The 20,997-nt window shown below is 49.1% G+C and overlaps 1 protein-coding gene across 1 annotated transcript in view; it reads right to left on the bottom strand.

Annotated features, from left to right (window-relative positions):
- Positions 1-20,997, bottom strand: part of SLC2A1 (solute carrier family 2 member 1) — a 33,547-nt gene that overhangs the window by 10,176 nt on the left and 2,374 nt on the right. Inside the window, exon 2 of the mRNA XM_003798954.3 lies at positions 7,879-7,974. Coding sequence (XP_003799002.1) covers positions 7,879-7,974 — 96 coding nt within the window. The remainder of the gene's footprint in view (positions 1-7,878; positions 7,975-20,997) is intronic.

Here is a 20,997-nt window from a genome sequence, read left to right as displayed (position 1 = left end):
GGGCCATATACATCCTCTGTTGCTTAATTTTATTCTATTTCCCTAACCATTTAAAAATGTAAAAGCAGGGCCAGCGCCTGTGGCTCAGTGTGTAGGGTGCCAGCCCCATATACTCAGGGTGTGGGGTTTGAACCTGGCCCCAGCCAAACTGCAACAAAAAAAAATAGCTGGGAGCTGTAGTCCTAGCTACTCAGGAGGCTGAGGCAAGAGCATCACCCAAGCCCAAGAGCTGGAGGTTGCTGTGAGCTGTGACGCTTCAGCACTCTACCAAGGGCACGGGACAGAGTGAGACTCTGTCTCTAAAAAAATAAATAAATAAATAAAAACGTAAAAGCCTCATGGTGTATGGTACACCTCTTGGGGGTGGGACACAATTTTCAGAGGGACTTTAACAAATGCAATCAAGGGGTGGCGCCTGTGGCTCAAAGAAGTAGGGCGCCAGCCCCATATGCCAGAGGTGGCGGGTTCAAACCCAGCCCTGGCCAAAAACTGCAAAAAAAAAAAAAGACCTTGTTTGGCTCGGTGCCTGTGGCTCAAGCGGCTAAGGCGCCAGCCACATACACCTAAGGTGGCAGGTTCGAATCCAGCCCGGACCCGCCAAACAACAATGACGGCTGCAACCAAAAAATAGCTGGGCGTTGTGGTGGGTGCCTGTGGTCCCAGCTACTTGTGAGGCGGAGGCAGGAGACTCGCTTGAGCCCAGGAGTTGGAGGTTGCTGTGAGCTGTGAAGCCACGGCACTCTACCCAGGGGGATAGCTTGAGGCTCTGTCTCAAAAAAAAAAAAAAAATGCAATCAGGGTAAACTAATTCTTTGTACCCTCAATGAATCCCAAACAACAACAACAACAACAATAATAATAAAATGTAAAAGCCATTCTTAGTTCATGGGCCACAGAAAAACAGGCTATTGCCAAGTGGCCCCTCTGGGAAACAGGGTATGTATTTGGAACCTCTGGCTGGTCTCACATTCTTTCCCTGTGCCAGGAGGCCTGGGTCTTTCAGAACACCTCTGGGTCAGGCCAGGAAGTTAAAGCTCTCTCTCAACCCTTCCTCCCCTCTCCTATATGCTACATGGGGATGAAGGGGTTAAACAGCCAGCCAGGTTTCCAGCTCCAGTTAGGAAGAAAGAGCAGCTGTCCAGCTTAGTGCCTCAGCCTGGCCTTGACCCCTGTGCCCTGCCCCCCAGCTCTCAGCACCTGAGCTCATGTCTCCACAGCAACTCTCAGCCACACCCCGGAGTCAACTAGGAGATCATAGCCAGATGCTCCAGGTGGTGCTGGACAGACAGCCCTGACCACTGGGTCCCCTGAGGTCTCTGTCTGGGGCCAGGGGGAGGAGGCACAGGTTGGAGCTAGAAGCTGGGCCCCAGCACCATGGCAGAAGATCAGACCACCCAGGCTGTCTCTCCAGAAGAGTTCTGACATGGCTGGCCTCCAAACCAAGGCCAGGACAGGCCTCCTCACTGGTGCCTCGCCATGGAAATCTTCCTACAGACAGAGGGATCTTCATCTCACAGTAACAGCCACATCCAAAGCCTTCTTGGCCCTCGGGATGAAGTGACTTCTCTACCCACACTGTGACTCATGTGCCCTTCCTCTGGCAGACACACTGACTCCCCCACATGGCCTGGAAACACCACAGCTTTGCTCCTTTGGAAAGCCTTCCTCCTGATAACTGCCCTGCCTCTCTATTGCAGTGGTTCTCAAACAGAGGCAATTAAGGCCCCCCATGGGACATCTGCCAATATCCAAAGATATTTTGGGCTGCCATACTGGCCACTGGCATCTAGTGGGTAGAAGCCAAAGATGCTGGTAAATATCCTCTGATGCACAGGACAACAAAGAATTATCTGGTAAAAATGTCAGTTGTGCTGAGGTGGACAAACCCTGCTCCGTGGGCCAACTACCTTCTCCCTCCTCTTCCTCTGCTCCCACTGTACCTGTCCACATTTCCATCACTGCTCTCCAGCAGCTAACATGAGGCACTGTTCACTCTCTCTCCATTGAACTTCAGCTGGAGACTCTGACTCATCTGTGTCCCTGGTGCCCAGCACAGGGCTGGAGGCAGAGCTGACAATCATTGACTAACAAGTTATGAGTCCATCTGAGGGGCTTAGGGATGATGTGACTGTGACAGGGTGTGATGGTGTAAGAGATTGTGCAACTGCATGTAGGAAACTGTTGAGATGTCTGTACGTGACTGAGCTTGACTCAGCTCTGAAGATGGAATGCAAGGGACTGGCTAAGTGGCAGCTGTAGGCTTGTCAAAGGGTGTCTGGGCGCTCATTTCTGACTGTGCTCATCTTCTACAGTGGTTGAAGGCACAGACTGAAGCCACACTCCCTAGATTCAAATCCTAGCTTTGCCGTTTACTCACAGTGTGTCCTTGGCTTAACTGCTTGAAATCTCTGTGCCCCAGTTTCTTATAAAACAGGGATATGGGCAGCGCCTGTGGCTCAAAGGAGTAGGGCACCAGCCCCATATGCCAGTGGTGGTGGGTTCAAACCGAGCCCAGCCAAAAACTCCAAACAAACAAACAAACAAACAAAAAAAACCAGGGATATGTTGTCTACCTAATGGGGTTCTTATGAGGAAAAACTGAATTACTATTTCTAGAGCAAGTGTAACAATGCCTGGCACGCAGAGTAAGATGCAAAGGTTTGTGGTAGTGGTGATGAACAAAAGGGAGAGGGGCCCCAGAACTCTTTGGATGTAAGAGAGATAAGGAAAGGCTGCCTGGAGCCCAGCTCAGCCAAGGGGTAAGAGGGCTTGGGTTGGCAGGTAGGTCATGCCTCTAGCCCCTTTTAGTTCTTTCGCTTACTAAGCTGGGTTGTCTCGGGCAGACGTCACCTCCTCTGCAGACAAGATTCCTCCTTTGGCAAACAAGGTGGGGCTGAGCCAATGGGCCATCAGGCCCCTTCAAGCCCAGATTCTCTGGGTTCTGAGCATTCCTTATTCTCAGACATGCCTGACACTGTCCCTTGGCCAGGACTTCATGGTTTCTCAATGGCCATTAGTCATCATCTCTTTTGGCAGCTTAGCCATCTGAGGATGGGAAAGGTAGTGCTCAGACCAGCCCAGTATGGCGGTCAGGATGCCCTTGTTCATTAATTCACTCCCTCTGTGGCTGGCCTCATCTCCTCTGCTGGGGAGAGGGAGGTCATCACTGCTTACGGTGTGGGGCAGGGGTGGCACATAAGGTGGGGGAGGTGCAAGGCCTGAGCCCAACTCTAGCTCAGCCTCACTTTCCAAATGACCTCACCTAGCTTCAGTTTTCTCATTTATGAGAGGGGGAAGGTAATCTCAGCTCCACCTGTCTTTATAGGGCTGCCTTGAGGAGATAATTTATGGGGAGGTGCTCTGTAAACCATTTAAGATAATATTAAGATTAACCACTTCCAGGAGGAAGCCCTTTGGGGCCTGTTTTATGGAAGAGAATTTACTTCTGGTAATTAATAGCAGAACCGACATCCCTATTGTTCATGGAACAAAGTCTCTTCTTGAGAGTAGGCAACCCAGTGCTCGATTCTAAGAGAAGTTCTCCCCAGAAGGCAGGGAAGTTGATGTGTCCAGGGCAGGCAGTTGGCAACTCTGCATCAGAGGAACACTGCAGGCCACCACATCTTGGAGCAAGCCGTTCCCAATGCCTGGATGCCTTCCTCCCCATGAGGCCAACTCACTCAAGGTCTAGCTTGGCTTGCCATGTCCTTATCGATACCCTTACTATCTCTCCCATCACCCCCACCCTACCATTAGTGGCTCCCTATTTCTCTCACAACACCTTGAAGCCCCATTAATTATACTGAAGCTTTCCCAGAGAGATCCAAGGGTCTCTCCCACTCCTCTGGAGAGTGAGTCCTCGAGGGCAGAGACAGAGCTGAGGCACCTTCCCGGGGGCAGGATGTGCCTGCTGTGCTCAGAGCTCTCTTCCTTTCCTTTCACTTCTAGGCCTGTGGGTGGCACAGGCTGGGTGCCCTGGGTGAACCTAAGTGTAGGCCAAATCAATGCCCAGTGCCGTCCTGGGAAATGCCTTCCGCACCTACCCTGCACCTGTGGTTGCTTTGTTCTGTTACTACATGCTGGCTCTGAGCTGCACTTGCGTTTTTATTCTTGAGCCCCTTCTTTCCTCTCCTTACATGTTAAATTTATCATTTCTAATCTGCTCCTGGTTGGAAAAGCTATAGCCAGGCTTGTGACAAGTGTTTGTAAAGTGCAAAAGTAAACAGACTGAGTGCTTGCCCCGGAAACGCCGCTAGATTGCAGCATGTGTTTTCCATTCTGGCCACTCACCTCTCCAGCTTTGGTCCGCAGAGGCTGGTTTCTGAAAAGACCTTTGGACAGGTGCCCACAAATGCTCCTATAAATGCAGTTTACAGTCTCCGACGGGCCCTTTGTGCTGCCCACTGGCCCTGGTGTGACGCCTTGGTCAGTGGTTCTGCCACAATTCTAACCTCTTGCCTAGTTCTGATTAGATAGGAGGCCTCAGGCTTCAAAAAACTTCATCTCAGATTTGCCCAGATCTTAAGGAGTCTCTTAGTCCCTCTAGGCCAAAGGCAGCCCCTCCCTCCTGCTCCAACACCACCTGCCTGGAAGACCTACCCCTAATTCCTTATCTGCACCCTGTACTCCTCGGCTAATTCCTCTCAATATGTTTAACAATAAAGTCTTCATTTAAAAAAACCACTAGCCACACAACCCTCCCAGCTCCCCCTGACCTCTTCTCCCTTCTCCACCAAGGTCCTTGGAAGGAGCGTCTTTGTGTTTCCCCAGCGGCCTCTCACTACAACCCAGCAGTGAGGCTTCTGCCAGCACCAAACCAGTCTTAGTGGCTGCAAGGCCACCATGCCCTCTGTGTAGAGGGCTTTCATTCAGTGCAACCCCTGGGACATCTGACAACTTTCCTGCACTTTGTTCATCAACTCACCACTGGCTGAGTGCCCATTACTATAAAACAGGCACCATTCTAGGCTCTAGAGACATGGCAGTACAGGAATCAAATACCCTGGCCCTTCAGAAGCTTCCATTCTCCTTCCGTCTTGTGAGGTTTTCATCTCCTGGCTTTAGAGATACCAGCTCTTCTTTTTCTACCTAGATTCCTCTTATATCAGTGGGAATGTTTTCTGGGGGCTTGATCTTTGTTTTCTTTTGAGATTTCCCTCTACTCCCATTTGGATGTCAATGAACTACTCTTGAATTTTCTCCAGCCTGGGTCTACGAAACATGCCCACCTGTACACTGTTAGCTGTGTTACCCAAGCTTCAATTCCTGTACATCCCACAGCTACCTATCTGCTCCTCCTCAATGCCATAGATCACCCATGCTGGAAACCTAGGAACCATGTTTAAACTCCTCTTTTTTGTTCTCACACTGAACTGATTGATGACAAAATCCTGTCCATTTTTCTAAGAGTTTTTCTGTTTGTTTGTTTGAGAAAGAGTCTTATTCTGTCACCTAGGGTATAGTGCAATGGAATCATTATGGCTCGCTGCAACCTCAAACTCCTCAGCTCCAGTGATTTCTCCTTCTTCAGCCTCCCAAGAGCTGAGATTACAGGTGTGTACCACCATGCCTGACTATTTTTTCTTTTTCTTTTTGGAGACAGGGTCGTGCTCTGTCACCCAGGCTGGTTCACTGCAACCTAAAATCTTGGGCTCAAAATGATACTCCTGTCTCGGCCTCCCAAATAGCTGGGACTACAGGCATCTGCCACAAACTCCCAACTAATTTTTCTATTTTTAGTAAAGATGGGGTCTCACTCTTGCTCAGGCTGGTCTCAAACTCCTGAGCTCAAGCAATGCTCCTAGCCCCAGCCTCCCAGAGTGGTAGGATCAGGGGCGTGAGCCACCACTCCTGGCTGAGGGTTTGTTTTTATATCACTAACACAACAGCAGCTTTCTCACTGGTTTCCATCTCTAGTCTCACATTCTTAGATCCAACCCACAGTATCAGATGCATGAATCATTTTCCTAAAATGCAAGTCTCATCATGCCTTTCCTCTTCAGTGGGGCCCTAGTGTGCTCCTGCTGAAGTCCACACTCCCTAGCTCTGCCTGCATGCTGGTACCCACATGCCCCTTCTGATTGCACCATGTCATGCCCTCAAGGCCCTTTGTGGTCCGGTGCTGGCTTACCTTGCTGGGCTCCCCAGCTTTCCCTCCGCTCCCATTCACCTAGTGACACACCAAACTATTCACCCTGTGGTGCCTTCCAGGCTTTCTCTCCTCTGAGAATTTTCCTCCCACCTTTGCAGGCCTCCTGCTGATCCTAAGCCTGTTCTGTTTCTGAAAAACTCCTTCTCTATCCTGACCTTAGTTAGGGTCCTAGTTTTGTCATGAACTCACTAGCGATCATAGTTGAGATGTCACTAACTCCAGTAGCTCTCAGCTTTGGCTGCACATTAGACTTAGCTGGGAAGCTTTTAAATTCAATGTCCAAACAGCATCTCAGACCAATTAAATCAGAATCTAAGGGTATCCAGGGCACCCCAATGTGCAACCAAGGTCGAGAGCTCAACCTTCCTGGTTCCTCCCAGTCCATCTTGCAGACTTTCCACCTGTAAGTATTTCCAAAGGGAACCAGCTCCGAAGTATGCGCTCTGACAAAGGCTGTCCAGAGGCCTTAGCAAAGCGGAGCTTGGGGTTGTTCCAAGCATGGGCCCAGGGTTGCCATGCCAGGCGAACTTGGAAAAGTCCTGTCACCTCCCCTGCAGCTGAACATGACTCAGCAGGCCAAGCCTTCCTGGTGACCTGCTCCTCAGTGTTGGGTGTGGCCCCCACAGCCACTCTCTGTGGGTTTGGAAGAAGCCCAGCTCTGATTCCAGACACTACTCAGCTCCTCCAAACAGGCCCCTGAACCCCGGGAGCCAGCCACAGTCACTTTCTTAGCCTCGCCTATCTGGACAATGAATTGGTCCTGACAAGAGGGCTGCCCATGCATGGTCTATTCTCCCTGGGAAAGTACAGACTTTAAACAGACTAGCCAGTAGGTTAGGAAGACAGCCTGAGGTTGTGGAAACAACACAGCTTGGCTTCTAACTCCACTATTCAGTAGCTATATGACCTTGGACCTATTGGTCATTTTATCTGGTTGGGCCTCAGTTTCCGGGTGCATATTATAGAAATTGCTGCCCAACCTCATAAATACATGCAAAATGCCTAGTACAGAGGAAGGACTCTGCCAGTTTCCTTTTCTGTTGCTGTCCCCATCCCCTTTTCCTCTTCCTTCCTCACTAAACCAAGTAGGTGGGGCTGGAAGGCATGGCTTGGGTCCCTTCTAGTCCAAATAAATAAGTGAGGACAGATCTCGAATACACTGTGGGGAGAAGGAAGTCAGCTCAGACCTCTACCCACTGTGGTTCCCTGGGGCAAAACACCATTTTCGCTTTGACTAGCACAGGGCCTCCAGGGGGAGAGAGTTGGATATAGATGCTTACTAGGGTGTTTACTACTTGGGGGGTAGAGGCACAGGCTTCAGAACCCCTGGGGGTAAGTGGCTGGTGGATTAAGCAGTCTGGGGGTGGTGACTGTCAACTGCCTGTCTGATAGTGCTGCAGCCTCAGAGTACCATAGAAATGCAGCCTCATTATACTAGGCATTACTCTGATTATGAATGTCTGTGTTGAGTGTGAAGTTGGTCAAGAGGCCCTATAAAGACCCCAAGATTCTGTAGGTCTTGAAATTCTAGAATTCTGCATCCCTGAGATTCCAAGGCCAAAGCCCAGAGTCTCTGACATGGTCTGGCCACGTAATTGGCTGGGGAGGCAGACAGTGAGTTGACGTAAGTGACTCTGATACCCAGGTGGCAGTGTGAGCCTGTGGGCATGTGCAGTGTGCAACAGAGCAAGTTGGTGTCTATAAGCCAAGGATGGCACAGTACTTACCTTCTGGGGGGCATTGATGACTCCAGTGTTGTAGCCAAATTGCAAGGAGCCAAGCACTGCCCCTCCCACGGCCAGCATGAGGCGACCCGTCAGCTTCTGCAAAGAAACACACCATACTGTCATAGGCATGTCTGGGCCCAGGTTACTACAGGGCAGGGCTGGGCTGGCAGGTTCCCATGTTCAGATATCTTGCCTGGCTTCTGGCACTACACCAGGAAATTGGGCTACTTCCTGACTTTAGGTGCCCAAACCAGCCCAGCTAACTTCTAGACACTGAGCTGGCCAGAACTTTTCCTAGGGAGGGAGGGGGAAGTAGGGTCTTCTCTCTCTGTAGCCAGGCTTGGGGAGAGAAGGAGAAGCCTTGAATTCTCTGGGGTCTCATTACCCTGCTGGAGCCATCCCTGGGCTCCAGAAGGCCCAGGACCCAACCCTTCTAGGCGAGTGGGGTCTAATGATGTGGCAAGAGCAGTATAATGGAGGGAGACGCCCTGGTTTTAGAGCACCAGCTGCAGGATTCTGATTTCAACACATCTGCCTGTTTGCTCTGTGAATTCCAGCAGGCTCTGTCACCCTTGCATCACTCTTCCCCCATCCTCTATTTGCTAGTCTGCAAAATGGGAATAGTCACACTTGTCAGCATTGGAAATGTGGTCCTACCTTGCCCTCCCCTTCCCGCTGTTCACAGGGCAGGGACTGAGCTCTGAAAGGGAGAGCCAGGCTCTGGTTCACTCAGGGATCTGCAGTAGAGCCGTGGCTAGAACTCAGGGCTCTGGACTCCCAACCCAGTGCCCCTCATGGCAATGATCCCCAGGCCATGATCTTCCCAAGGTTATTTGGACACAGATGATATACCAGGCAGGAATGTGCTTTGGAAAAGTACCTGACACAAGGTGAATAAGGCTGTTGGGCCAAGATATGTCCAACGGGTAAAGGGCTGGGGAGAAAAAGGTTGGTTTGCTTCTATCCTCCCAAGGCCAAGGGCATGAAGCAGCAGAGGGAAGGGGCCAGTAGCCTAGGGCCCTGCTTAGCCACAGATGAGTGAGAGGCCAGCCAAGTGTCTGCCTTGTTAGACTCTTTGCAGCTTTTAAAATGAAGAAGATAAGAAATATGAAACTAGACAGGCCCTGAACTGGCTGTGGCAGAATGGAGCTGGGGTGGGCACACCAAAGAGACAGCTGGCATTCACTGCATGCACCACACCAGGCTGGGGACTAACACCAGGGGAGGGAAGTCTCAGCTTGTCAGCGTCCTTGCCGTGGGTCCCTTTCTCTACCCAGAAAGTGGAAGCCAGAACCAGCCCTGACTTCAAGATCACCACAGATAGCATTGCACATAGCTGTTAAGCAAATTCCTGGTATGGTCTTTTCATTCTCTAGAAGCCACACGTCACAATGCTGGGTCCTTCCTTTCCACTGGTCTGTCTACCTGGCAGCTCCTTGGCCAGCCTCTGGACATTCATTCTCTATGCTGGGGCTTTCCTTGTGCCAAGAGGGTCTCCATTCCTTCTAAATCCTGTCCTTTATTGTCCAACTTAAAAGACACCCTTCCCCCCAGAGTTGTCCCCGTTCTTTCAACTCTGGGGAGCTTCAGCCCCAGGGCTGTTGATTCTGAGTGGGCAGGGAGCACTAGCCCCCCCCCGGCTCCCATGGGCCCACACCATGCACTGGGCCAAGCCTAACTCATAGGGTGGACATTGGGATTAACAAAGAGGCTGTGGTAAGGCATTAAGCATTATTACCCAAGAGGGCATAGTGTCAAGGGACAGTGACTCTTGGACTCCAATATGTGCTGGGCTTTCTGTCTGTGCATTACAAACGCATTAGCCCAGGGTTGTCAGAGTGTGATACTTATGGTATGTAAACCATATATACTATGTTTTTCTAGTACATATTAGAATAGATAAAAAATGAGGAATGCAAACCCATGATTTTATAAAATGTAGCATAGTTATATAATGGAATAAATCAAAATAAAACCCCTTTTATATTCATTTGGGATATTCTCCAAATTAGAGCATTAAATAAAAGGCAAACTTCAGAGCAGTGTGTGCATTGTATACTACCTTTGCAAAAAATAATTTTGACTGGGGGATGGGGAGAACATATACATCTATTCAAAAGAATGTACAGGAAAGGTAACATTGTACCCTGGCGGACCACTACTTGGGGGCAGGGTGAAAGACTTCACTGTATGTCCTTTTACATTCTTTTTGAATTCTGAACCATGTGACTAGATCACCTATTCAAAATTTACTTAGAACAAAGCAATTTAAATAGAACGTTAAGTGAAAAATAATGCAGATGCTTCATGGATATGGCAAAAATTACCTTGGTAGAATGAATGACACCGAGGCAGTGGCTGTGTGGTGCTGGTACTATTATTAGAGGCCTGTTTTAAGTCCAGCTCTGATATTCCAGGGGTCTTGGGTTTTTGAGGTCATTCTGGGGACCCTGCTGAGCAGTGGGGGCTGCTAGGTTGAGCCAAGGACAAACTGCACTTTAGAGAACTTGCCCACCCATGTCCTGGGTTATATCCACCTCCACCCAGCCAGGCTGCTGATTTAGGACTCAGTGACACACTCAGTGACCCATGCTCCAGCTGCCGCCCTGGCTGAAACAGACAGTTCTGACATAAACGAAGGGGCTTGCAGTCCAATGGGATGGTTAGTGCAGAAAGGTAAAATGATAAGGGGGAAGAACGAGGCAGGCACGGTGGGTACCCTGGAGGGAGAGACTTCTGACTTTGCCTGGGGTCAATCAAAGATGGGTTCTCAAGAGGTGACATTGTAGTTGGACTGTGAAGGACATGCAGGGAGCCTGCCAAGTGGGAAGGCAGTGGCGAGGTTATGTTCCAGGTAGACAGAACAGTATGTGCAGGGGGAAGAAATGGGCTGATCAGCCAGATTAAGAAACAGGGTGCTAGGTGCAAGGGGAGGGGCATGGCCCCAGCTCCTCTGCAGGCACATGGCACCAAGGCCAGTCACATAGCCAGGCCCCCATCTTCCCCCCAACCCCTGCACCCACCACAGCTAGCTTGATCATTGCTGAACTGGACTTAGAATCAACAGACCCAGGTTTAAACGCAGGAAGCTGCTTCCTTTCATCTTGGGGTTGAGATATTTGATAACTTCTGGGCCTTGGTTTCCTCACCTAGAAAATGGAGGTGCAAGTTCCTTCTTGAAAGGCCTGCTGTCAAGGTGTCCATGTTAGTCCCCACCATAGATCCTGGCAGAGTTCCCATGGCAAGTGTACACTGAATCATGGAAGGATAGCAGGTCACCCTTCATCAGGCCACCATAGTCCCATCTGCCTCAGGACCCCAGCCTGTGGCTGGAACTGACTCACAGGAATGAAAGCCATTTATTCAACATGAATTCCTTTTGGTGTCACAGTGATGGACTCGTTGGTGACAATTTAGAGAAGAGGTACAAACCCCACAGCCGTGGCTTTCTTGTGGAATTCTTATTTTAGAGGTGGTGAGCAATGTAGAGCTCAGAATTTAGAAACCCCTCCCCTAGCAGCCATCACCACCCCAAGGATGGGGCCGTCTTCTAGAACATTCCATGCTCATCCAGGCCTTTGCCCTTGCTACGTCCTCTGCAGTTTCCAGTTTACTGCCTATCTGCCACTCAGACTGGGAATTCCTTAAGAATAGGACCTGAGTCTTATCATCTCTGCAGCCAGAGTGACCAGGGAAGGGGCAGCAAACCATCCCAAAACCCATTATTTTTCAATTGGGCTTTTGGGCAAAACTGGTCCTATGTTTATCAGTTTTGCCAGACCAGTGTTTAACTGAACTCAGCCATTTATCAAAGCCTTGATGAATGCTGGAACATCAGAACTCTGGGAAAAGAGGCTAAAAGTAACCCCCAAAACTCTCATTCCAAGCCTACAGGGCTGTCTGTAGAGGACAGACCTCTGATGTCAGGTAGACGCAGATCAAATCCTGACTCTCCTAGGAGTGATATGGTCCCCTCAGTTCAGCAAACGCCTGGACTATCTCATGTCCAAACTCCTTATCCCAATTTTGGGTGTCCCAAGGTGCACTGAGCTCTTCCTCTTCCAGGAAGCCATCACCCAGGTGTTAGCATCAGGTACCTCTCCTCCCACAGGCTGGGATGCCGGATGGCTCTGGCCCCTTCACGTAACTCGTCACACACCCTGGCCTTCTGACCCGTATATACGTCCTTCCTCAGCACGGCATGCTAGTTCTCTAGTCAATATTGGCAGAGGGAGGGCACATGGCCACCGCCACTCAGGGTGTTCTCAGTGAGAGGAGGGGCCCAGAGCTGGCAGAATCCAGATGTCACTCCATCTTGTCCTCCTCCCACTGCTGCCCAGTTTCCTGAGGTGGACTGGAGCATGGTGGGACCTGGGGGGAGGGGGGAGAGACAGGATTTACCTGATCCAGGCCAGCTCCCTTTTTACTTATTTTGTTGTATGTTTCTTTTTTAAGATTTCATTTGAACAAAGTAAGAAGCTCCAGAAATTGCAGATTGCTCAAACATTCTCATTTGATAGATGCGTAGTCTGAGGTCAGAGGACAAGTGCCCAGGGTACTCAGCAAATAGAAGCCAGGGCTCAGATTCAAGTTCTTTGGTTTCCTAGCCTGGTGTTTTTACCCTCTGACTCCTTCCATCCTGCCAAGTCTTTTCAGAAAGTAGAGTGATGGGCTAACAGTTGGAAGCCTGACCTTCAGGTGACCTCAGGCACTGGCTACTCTTGAAGCCATATCCTTCAAGCCTTCCAATGATCTCAAGACTCTTGCAAGACCAAACCTCCTGCTGCTACCCTACTGCAGCCTTGAGTTGTTTATCAGCAGCACCAGCCAGGTGATAGGCACCCTGCCAGTGGCTGCTCACACATCCTGATTTAACCACCACTGAACACACTCTGGGAGAGAGATTTCTCCCACTTCATGGGAGGCCTGGAGAGGAAAAAGTACATAACTCGGCTTCGTGGAAGCTTCTAGTTCAGAGTTTCTTTTTTTTTTTTTTTTTGAGACAGAGCCTCAAGCTGTCCCTCTGGGCAGAGTGCCATGGCATTACAGCTCACAGCAACCTCCAATTCCTGGGCTCAAGCGAGTCTCCTGCCTGCGCCTCCCAAGTAGCTGGGACCACAGGCGTCCGCCACAACGCCCGGCTATTTTTTGGTTGCAGCCGTCATTGTTGTTTGGCGGGTCCGGGCTGGGGATTCGAACCCGCCACCTTAGGTGTACGTGGCTGGCGCCTTAGCCGGTTGAGCTATAGGCGCCGAGCCTAGTTGAGAGTTTCTGAAGCCAAATTCTATGCCTTCTATTCCTGCTCAGGTCCTCCCCCTTGCTTCTGGGTGCTGGTTCCTGAAGGAAACAAAGTTTCTACCTGGTACTTTCTATTTAGGTCACATTCCATCCCAGCAACTCTCTGAGCCTTGCCGGCTCTGAGCCAAGACCACCCAGGCTCAAGCTCAGACACCTTTGGGATACTTTACTGCATTTTGCTCCAAGCCAAGGTTGTCAAACTATGGTTCATGGACCAAACCCAACTTGCCAGCTAAGAATGGGCTTTACATTTTTTGGGGAAAAAAAAAAGATGTCATCTAATATTTGGGGGTACGTAAAAATTATATTAAATTCAAATTTGTGTGACTAACAAGTTTGATGGGAATACTGCCACATTTGTTTATTGTTTACAGCTGCTTTTGTGTTACAATCACAAAGAAGCTGAGTGGCTGGTGCAGACAGAGACCAGATAGCCCACAAAGGTGACAATATTTACTATCTGGCCCTTTGATAGAAAAAGTTAATCTGGGTGGCGCCTGTGGCTCAGTGAGTAGGGCACTGGCCCCATATACCAAGGGTGGTGGGTTCAAACCCATCCCTGGCCAAAGTGCAACAAAAAAATAGCCGGGCATTGTGGCAGGCACCTATAGTCCCAGCTACTTGGGAGGCTGAAGCAAGAGAATCGCCTAAGCCCAAGAAGTGGAGGTTGCTGTGAGCTGTGACACCACAGCATTCTACTGAGGGTGACAAAGTGAGACTGTCTCTAAAAAAAAAAAAAAAAGAAAGAAAGAAAAAGTTAGTCAATCTCTGCTTTAAGCCCCAGGTGCCCTGAGTAAACCCAATGCATGAACTGCACTGGATTTCCAAAGCCTTCCAGGCAAAACCAAATGATCTTCCTTAAATAACTTGAGATGTGGATCCTACAATAAGAAATTAAATGTAAATGACTTGGGCAGTGAGTCAGGGCCTCAAATCAGGATCTAGACCCTGGAGAAAGTGACACCCCTGAGAAAGTACACAATCAGTGGTGAGACGTGCACTACTTAAACAAAGATAAAATTAATTTGATAAGACTGTGCACATGCAATGGTCACTATCACTCTCAGCAGACACATTCAAGTCCTAGCTTCTCTACTTGTGTGACCTTAAAAAGAAGTCCCTTCCCCTAAAGGTTCAGTTCTTCATAAAAGAAGATTTTCTAAGGATAAATCACATTACTAAGCAAAGATTATGCCTGAATGCATGTCCCTGATACTGTCCTGGTCCATGGGGATACAGTGATTAACTAAATCAAATCCCTGCCTATGGAACTTGATATTTTAATTGGGGGCTGGGGCAGAAAATAAAGACATTTGGTACATCAGGTGGTGAGTGGTATGAAGAACAAAGGTGAGGATGCTAGCTTTTTTCTTTTTTTTTTTTTTTTTTGAGACAGAGTCTCACTTTGTCATCCTGGCTATCGTGCTGTGGCGTCATAGCTCACAACCACCTTGGGCTCAAGTGATCCTCTTGCCTCAGCCTCCCCAGTAGCTGCAACTACAGGTGCCTGCCACAATGCCTGGCTAGTTTTTCTATTTTTAGTAGAGACAGGGTCTCACTCTTGCTCAGACTGGTCTCGAACTCTTAAGTGCAAGCAATCCACCCACCTCGGCCTCCCAGAGGGCTAGGATTATAGGTATGAGTCACTGAGCTGGCCTCTTTTTTTTTTTTTTTTTTTTGAGACAGGGTCTTACTCTGTGACTCAAGTTAGAGCAATGGTGTCACCATAGTTTACTGCAACCTCAAACTCCTGGCCTCAAGCAATTCTCCCATCTCAGGCTCCCGAGTAAGAAGGACTACAGGTGCAAACCATCACATCCAGCTAATTTTTCTGGTTTTTTTTTTTTTTTTTTTGAGATAGTCTCACTTTTAGGCTGGTCTCGAACTCCTGATATCAAGTAATCTTCCTGCCTTGGCCTCCCAGAGTGCTAGGATTACAGGCATGAGCCATCGTCCCCAGCTGGAATGCTATTTCTTAATCATAGTCTGACATGCCTGTAATGGAATATTATGCAGCTGTTGGAAAAAATGCAACACATCTGTATGTACTTGTTATGAAAAGATCCCCAGGGTAGATTATTGAGGGATAAAAAGCAAGGTACAATGTGTATATGATGTACATGTTTGTAAGGAAGGAGAGGTTAATGAACTAGTATAATGACACTTGCTTGTATGTGCAGAGAAACACTGCAAGTGTTTACCTCTAAGGGTGAGGCCACACATAACTATTTAGAAAGTGTGATCCAATTACACATACATGACATTTATAGGCATGCATCCACATATGCACAAAAGTGATCCATGAGGGTAAATACCAAACCTTCACAACTGGGAGACATTTATTCTTTCTTTCTTTTTTTTTTTTGGCTGGGGCTGGGTTTGAACCCACCACCTCTGGCATATGGCCAGCGCCCTACTCCTTTTGAGCCACAGGCACTGCCCTATTATTTCATTTTTTTAATCCTTCTTTATAGTTGGTTCTATAACTTCTGTAACTTAAAAAAAAAATCCAGGAATATTTTTCCAGTCACATCTGAGAACTTTATTGGGCACTAGGGCCTGGTAGGCCCAGGACAAAGGGAGGGTGGTTCCATCCAAGGAAGTCTTAGAGCGAATGGTAATACCACAATGCAACACTCTAGTTAAAGATTTATATAGCTGGGAGAAGGAGGAGTACCCCTCGGACATATGAATAGGCCAGATCTTTTACAAAGAAACATCTAGTGAAGAGGAAAATGACACTCTAGATGGGTGTGGGTAGGATGGGTGATGAGAGGGCCCAGACGTCCACAGCACAGGGCAGGCAGAGGCCAGGATGGGGCCAACAGATGATAGACTGGGACATGGTACACCCCTAAGACCAACAACTGAGGGGCAGCTGCCCCACCATATGCATCCATTGGCTGCTCATTCAGGAATGAGGAAGGGGAGTGATCTCAATATCATATGTTGAGGCCAGTGAGCTTGAGGAGGGGCTACTTCAAGCTCACTTGTGGGAAGAAGTGAGACCATGAAGCAAAGATGAGGATCGGAAACATCCCCACAAATAGCCAGGATTCTGGGCAGTGCCCTGTATGCTGGAGTTCCCCAGGATGGTGGTAAAGCCGGCTGCTGCCCACTTAATCTCACATTCAGGCCAGCATGCAGCTGGAAGGAACTCCTGGAGATGCTAATGCCATCCATTCACTGTTCAGGGAGCTGGTGATGAGGACTTCTACCATCAGGCTGTAGGTGGCAGCGATGCTAGCCATGACTGCTGAGATGCTGGTCTTCATGATCAGCTTCGACCACTTCAATGGTGTGGCTGTGATAAAGTGGCACTCTTGGCCGTGCCCATAGGTAGCACCCAGAGCTGTGTGATGGAGGCAAGGTGAGCCCAGAGCAGCACGCCAGGTACTTAGGGCCAGGACCCTGTAGGGGTAACTTTAGTATAGCTGTGAGGGCCACCCCAACTTATCACATACAACAGGGAGCCCAAGAAGGCACCTACCCAGGGGCAGGAGGTCCTTAGGAAGAATGGCCATAGCTGGGCACTCAAGGAGTCTAGGATGGCTCTTTCTTTTTTTCTTTCCGCTAGCAAGGAACTGTTCCATCCTGAGACAACTGACTGCTTCCTCCAGCAGAGGCGCTTGTGGCCGTACAGCCTGTCTGTAAAACCTAAGCCTGCTGCACAAACTGCATGCTCCCTGCAAACCTCAGTGCAGCTGACCCAGAGAGGTAGGTGTTACCCCCAGCAACACAAGAGGAGCGGTTGGGCTTGGGTCTAATGGTAGAGCTGTTTCCGATGTAGCCCTATCCTTCCTTCTCCCAAATGCCAGAGCAAGGGGAGATGAGCTCTAGGCTAGGCAACTTGGACAGATGCTCTGTCCAGCAGAGCCATTGGTAGCCAAAGGCTCCATCAGCTGGGGTCTGGCAAGAACTCTCTCCCCTTCCAGGCTGCAGAGGCCCTGAAGAGGCAAAAGCCAGTGAGGTCGTGAAAAGTGTGGACGCTGCCTTCTTTCTGCCTGGGTTCGAGGCCCGGGAGCCCTGCCAGTCACTGCAAAACCCCACTGTTTGTACATTAGCTACTGCCAGGCCTTGTGGCTGGATGACAGAGCCTCAGGCTCCACTCCACCCCTCCCTTGGCAGGAAGTAACAATTGAAGGCTTGTTCTGGTGGCCAGAGCTGAGCCTGCTGGTCTGGACACAACCTCTCTGAGCCCATGAGTCTGGTCAGGCTTCCCAGCCTCAATCTTCCTGGGGACATTGGTTAGCAGACAGAGTGGCTTTGTCACCTCTATGTCCAGGAGTGAGGTGGGGGAAGGGGTAAGGTTAACAGCCCCAAGCCAACGCTGTACACTTTCCTCTTTGTTCCAGTCCTCCCCAGCTCTGCCAGTCTCGGGGTCAGCGGGGAGCTGGATGCCTCTTCCTCTGGTGCTGGAGTAGAGCTCTGGGCCCTGATACCCCGTGACCAGGAGGCACTGGGCAAAGCTGAGCTCCTTGAAGTCACAAGCTGATTAGGGGGGATTTGGGGCTGACCCAGCTCCGGAACAAGTGGGGTTGAATGCTTGGAAGGCTCAGCACTGGACAAGGATCATCTTGGGTCTGTTTATATGGTTTATACACCCAAACTGGCCACACAAATGGCCTTTCCACTTAAAATAGCTACCACCCTGATTTAGGGCACTGAGCCAGTCTCATCACCCAGGGTAGCAAAACCTCCATTTTATAGAGAATGAAACTTTGGAAAGCCACTTCTTCAAGGTCACAGTTTTGTTGGAACATCTACTGTTTTGTTTCCATTCACAGAAGTTTCAGTTGTCAAGTTATGCCAAATCCAACCTTTACACTCCCATTGCATCCAAAAAGAGCTTGGAAAGTCCCTAAGTGTAGGGGTTCCTGCTCATTTGGGGTGGGTAGAAACAAAAGAGGACAAGGATATGGAGAAGAAACTTTTTTTTTTTTAACACTATAGAACACCTCAAATCTTTTGTGATAGTTTTATCTTGTATAAGTCTCTTCCCTTCTCTGGCCTCAGTTTCCCCACTGTCAAATGGAGGGCTGGCCATGGGCTGGGTGGTCCCTTCCTGGTCCCTTATGTCCTCCTGAGAAGACTGGCAGTGTATTTTGGGGTAGGAGGCTCAGTATGTGACATTGGCGAAGTCATTTTTCATTGGACTATGAAGTTACCATGACTTGTGTAGTCCCCACTGGGCAGCTCTGCGGATCCCTGGAGATAATGGACATATAAGTCCTAGGCGGGTTAAGTGGAGACCCTGAGGCAAAAAAGCAAAGCAAAGAAGCCTGAGGCAGGGCAGGGCAGCCACAATAGCTGACCCTCCCTGGGCCAAGTACTCTCCCATCTCTACTGGCTTCCTAACAAGGCCTTGCTAGAGAAGAACAGGTCAGCAAAAGCTTTAATGATTTACCTGATTAGGTAATACTCACAGGCTGGGATCCTGGCTCTCCCAAAGTTTATATCACCAGAATCCCAGACTTCTGGATGGAGGGCAAGGCCTAGGTACAGGTCACTTGGGCCCAGGTAAATGCAATGCATCACGGGAGTCCAAGGAAGCAAGGAACATTTATGGAGTATCTATGGGGAAGATACCTATGTATTTTTTTTCTAACTTTCTACAGACATCCTAATGATGAAAAAAATGGTATCAGTTTGCAGATAAGGCAGCTGAGCTACATTAGGATTCTAAATCACATCCGTAGGACTTCAAAAACCTATGCTGTTTGCACCACCAAGGGGCTGAGGAATCCTGCAGATTTCTGATGTTTCTTTCTCTGAAGGGGACAGCCAAGACTAGCCACAAGTTCTTCATGAAGGGTGGGGTGAGATATTTGGGGCTGGGCTCACCCTCACCTGCTGCCCAGGAGCAACTGTGGGCAAACCCCTCGCCAGGAAGCAAGGTGAATCCATCTGCTAATTCCCATTCAATTAAGTGCTACAAGCTACAGGAAATTCAGCTGAGTCAATGCCCAGTTTCTAGGAAATGAAGAGAAAGAAAAAGCAGAACCAAGGCTTCAGAGCCAGGAACACCAGGCAAAGGCCAGGTGCGGTGGCTCACACCTGTATTCCCAGCACTCTAGGAGGCCAAGGCAGGTGGGCAAGAGTGAGACCCCATCTCTAAAAATAGCCAGGTATTGTGGCAAGCATCTGTAGTCCCAACTACTCAGTAGGATAAGGCAAGAAGATCACTTGTGCCCAAGAGTTTGAGATTGCTGTGAGCTATGACGCGACAGCATTCTACCAAGGGTGACAGAGTAAGACTCTGTCTAAAAAAAAAAAAAGACCCGAGGCCAGTGAAACAACCTCTCCAAGCCTCAGTTTAACATCCTGCACAGGCTCAGCACCTATAGCTCAAGTGGCTAAGGCACCAGACACATACACCAGAGCTGGCAGGTTCGAATCCAGCCTGGGCCTACCAAACAACAATGACAACTACAACCAAAAAATAGCCAGGTGTTGTGGCAGGCACCTGTGGTCCCAGCTACTTGGGAGGCTGAGGCAAGAGAATCACTTAAGTCCAGGAGTTGCTGTGAGCTGTGATGCCACAGCACTCTACCCAGGGGGGACAGCTTGAGGCTTTGTCTCAAAAAAAAAAAATCCTGCACAAAAGGCTGTGCCTACTGATTAAATAAGCATACTCCAAAGGAGAGGGTTTTATTCCATAGTGGATTTAGAAAGTAACTATTTGTTATAATTGTTTTCTGGTACATATTTGTTGTTTGAAATTTCTATCTTATGCAGGCATGTAATTTCCTAGTATCACAGTTCATCCACATAAATTTATAAATACAGATAAACCACTGGGAAGGAGGATGCCTCAATTTATTTACTGACGAGGTGGAGAATAGAAAATTTGGAAAACATTGCATGAAAAGCACCTGCCCACCACAGCATTTAGAACAAGCTGTTGCAAGGGCCACCCTTAAAGATAGGCAAACACTCTTCCCTTGGCCTAAAATTCAAGAAATGCTATCACGAAAGAGACAGTAGAGACATAAATGAAAGTCCTTTGTGAGTGGCCTGAGTTCAAATCCAGCTCAGCCACTCACTATGGTGTGGGCTTTGGGAAAGTTATTTCTTCCTCTGAGCTCCAGGCTGACCAGGGACCAGATACATTTCAGTATTGATGACGCTGAAACATTGTAGCCGGAGCCTGCTGGTTTTCTCCTCCACTTTTCTGTCTCCACTCAGAATATCCACTTACTGCTCAACAAATAAATATTCATATTTGGTATCACATGCTGAGTAGACAATTCTTTATCCTGAGGAAGTGAAAAAAAGTGATCTCTATCTTTGAGATGGAGAAACTGAGGCCCAGAGATGTTAAGTGGCCTGCCGGAGTCCTGAGGTAACAGTTTGGACTCACAGGGTCTCAGCCCTGGCCACTAACTAAAATCACTTCTCACTGTATTTTTATATATTTATTTTTGAGAGAATCTCACTTTGGCACCCTGGCTAGAGTGCTATGCCGTCAGGGATCCTCAAACTTTTTAAACAGGGGGCCAGTCCACTGTCCCTCAGACTGTTGGAGGGCCACACTGCAGGGCCCGGGATGAGTCTGCTGCTAAGCAGGACAGACAGTGGTGGCAAAAACACCTGGCAGGCTGGATAAATGTCCTAGGTGGGCCACATGTGGCCTGTGGGCCGTAGTTTGAGGACACCTGCCATAGCTCATAGAAACCACAAATTCTTGGCTCGGCGCCTATAGCTCAACGGGCTAAGCGCCACATACACCTAAGGTGGCGGGTTTGAATCCAGCCCGGACCCGCCAAACAACAATGACGGCTGCAACCAAAAAATAGCCGGGCGTTGTGGCGGGCACCT

Source organism: Otolemur garnettii, unplaced genomic scaffold (genome assembly GCF_000181295.1).
Source record: "Otolemur garnettii isolate 467f Iridium unplaced genomic scaffold, OtoGar3 scaffold00144, whole genome shotgun sequence".
Classification (NCBI taxonomy): Eukaryota; Metazoa; Chordata; class Mammalia; order Primates; family Galagidae; genus Otolemur; species Otolemur garnettii.
Note: the sequence above shows the minus strand (reverse complement) of the source record. Positions and strands in the feature narration are given on the sequence as shown.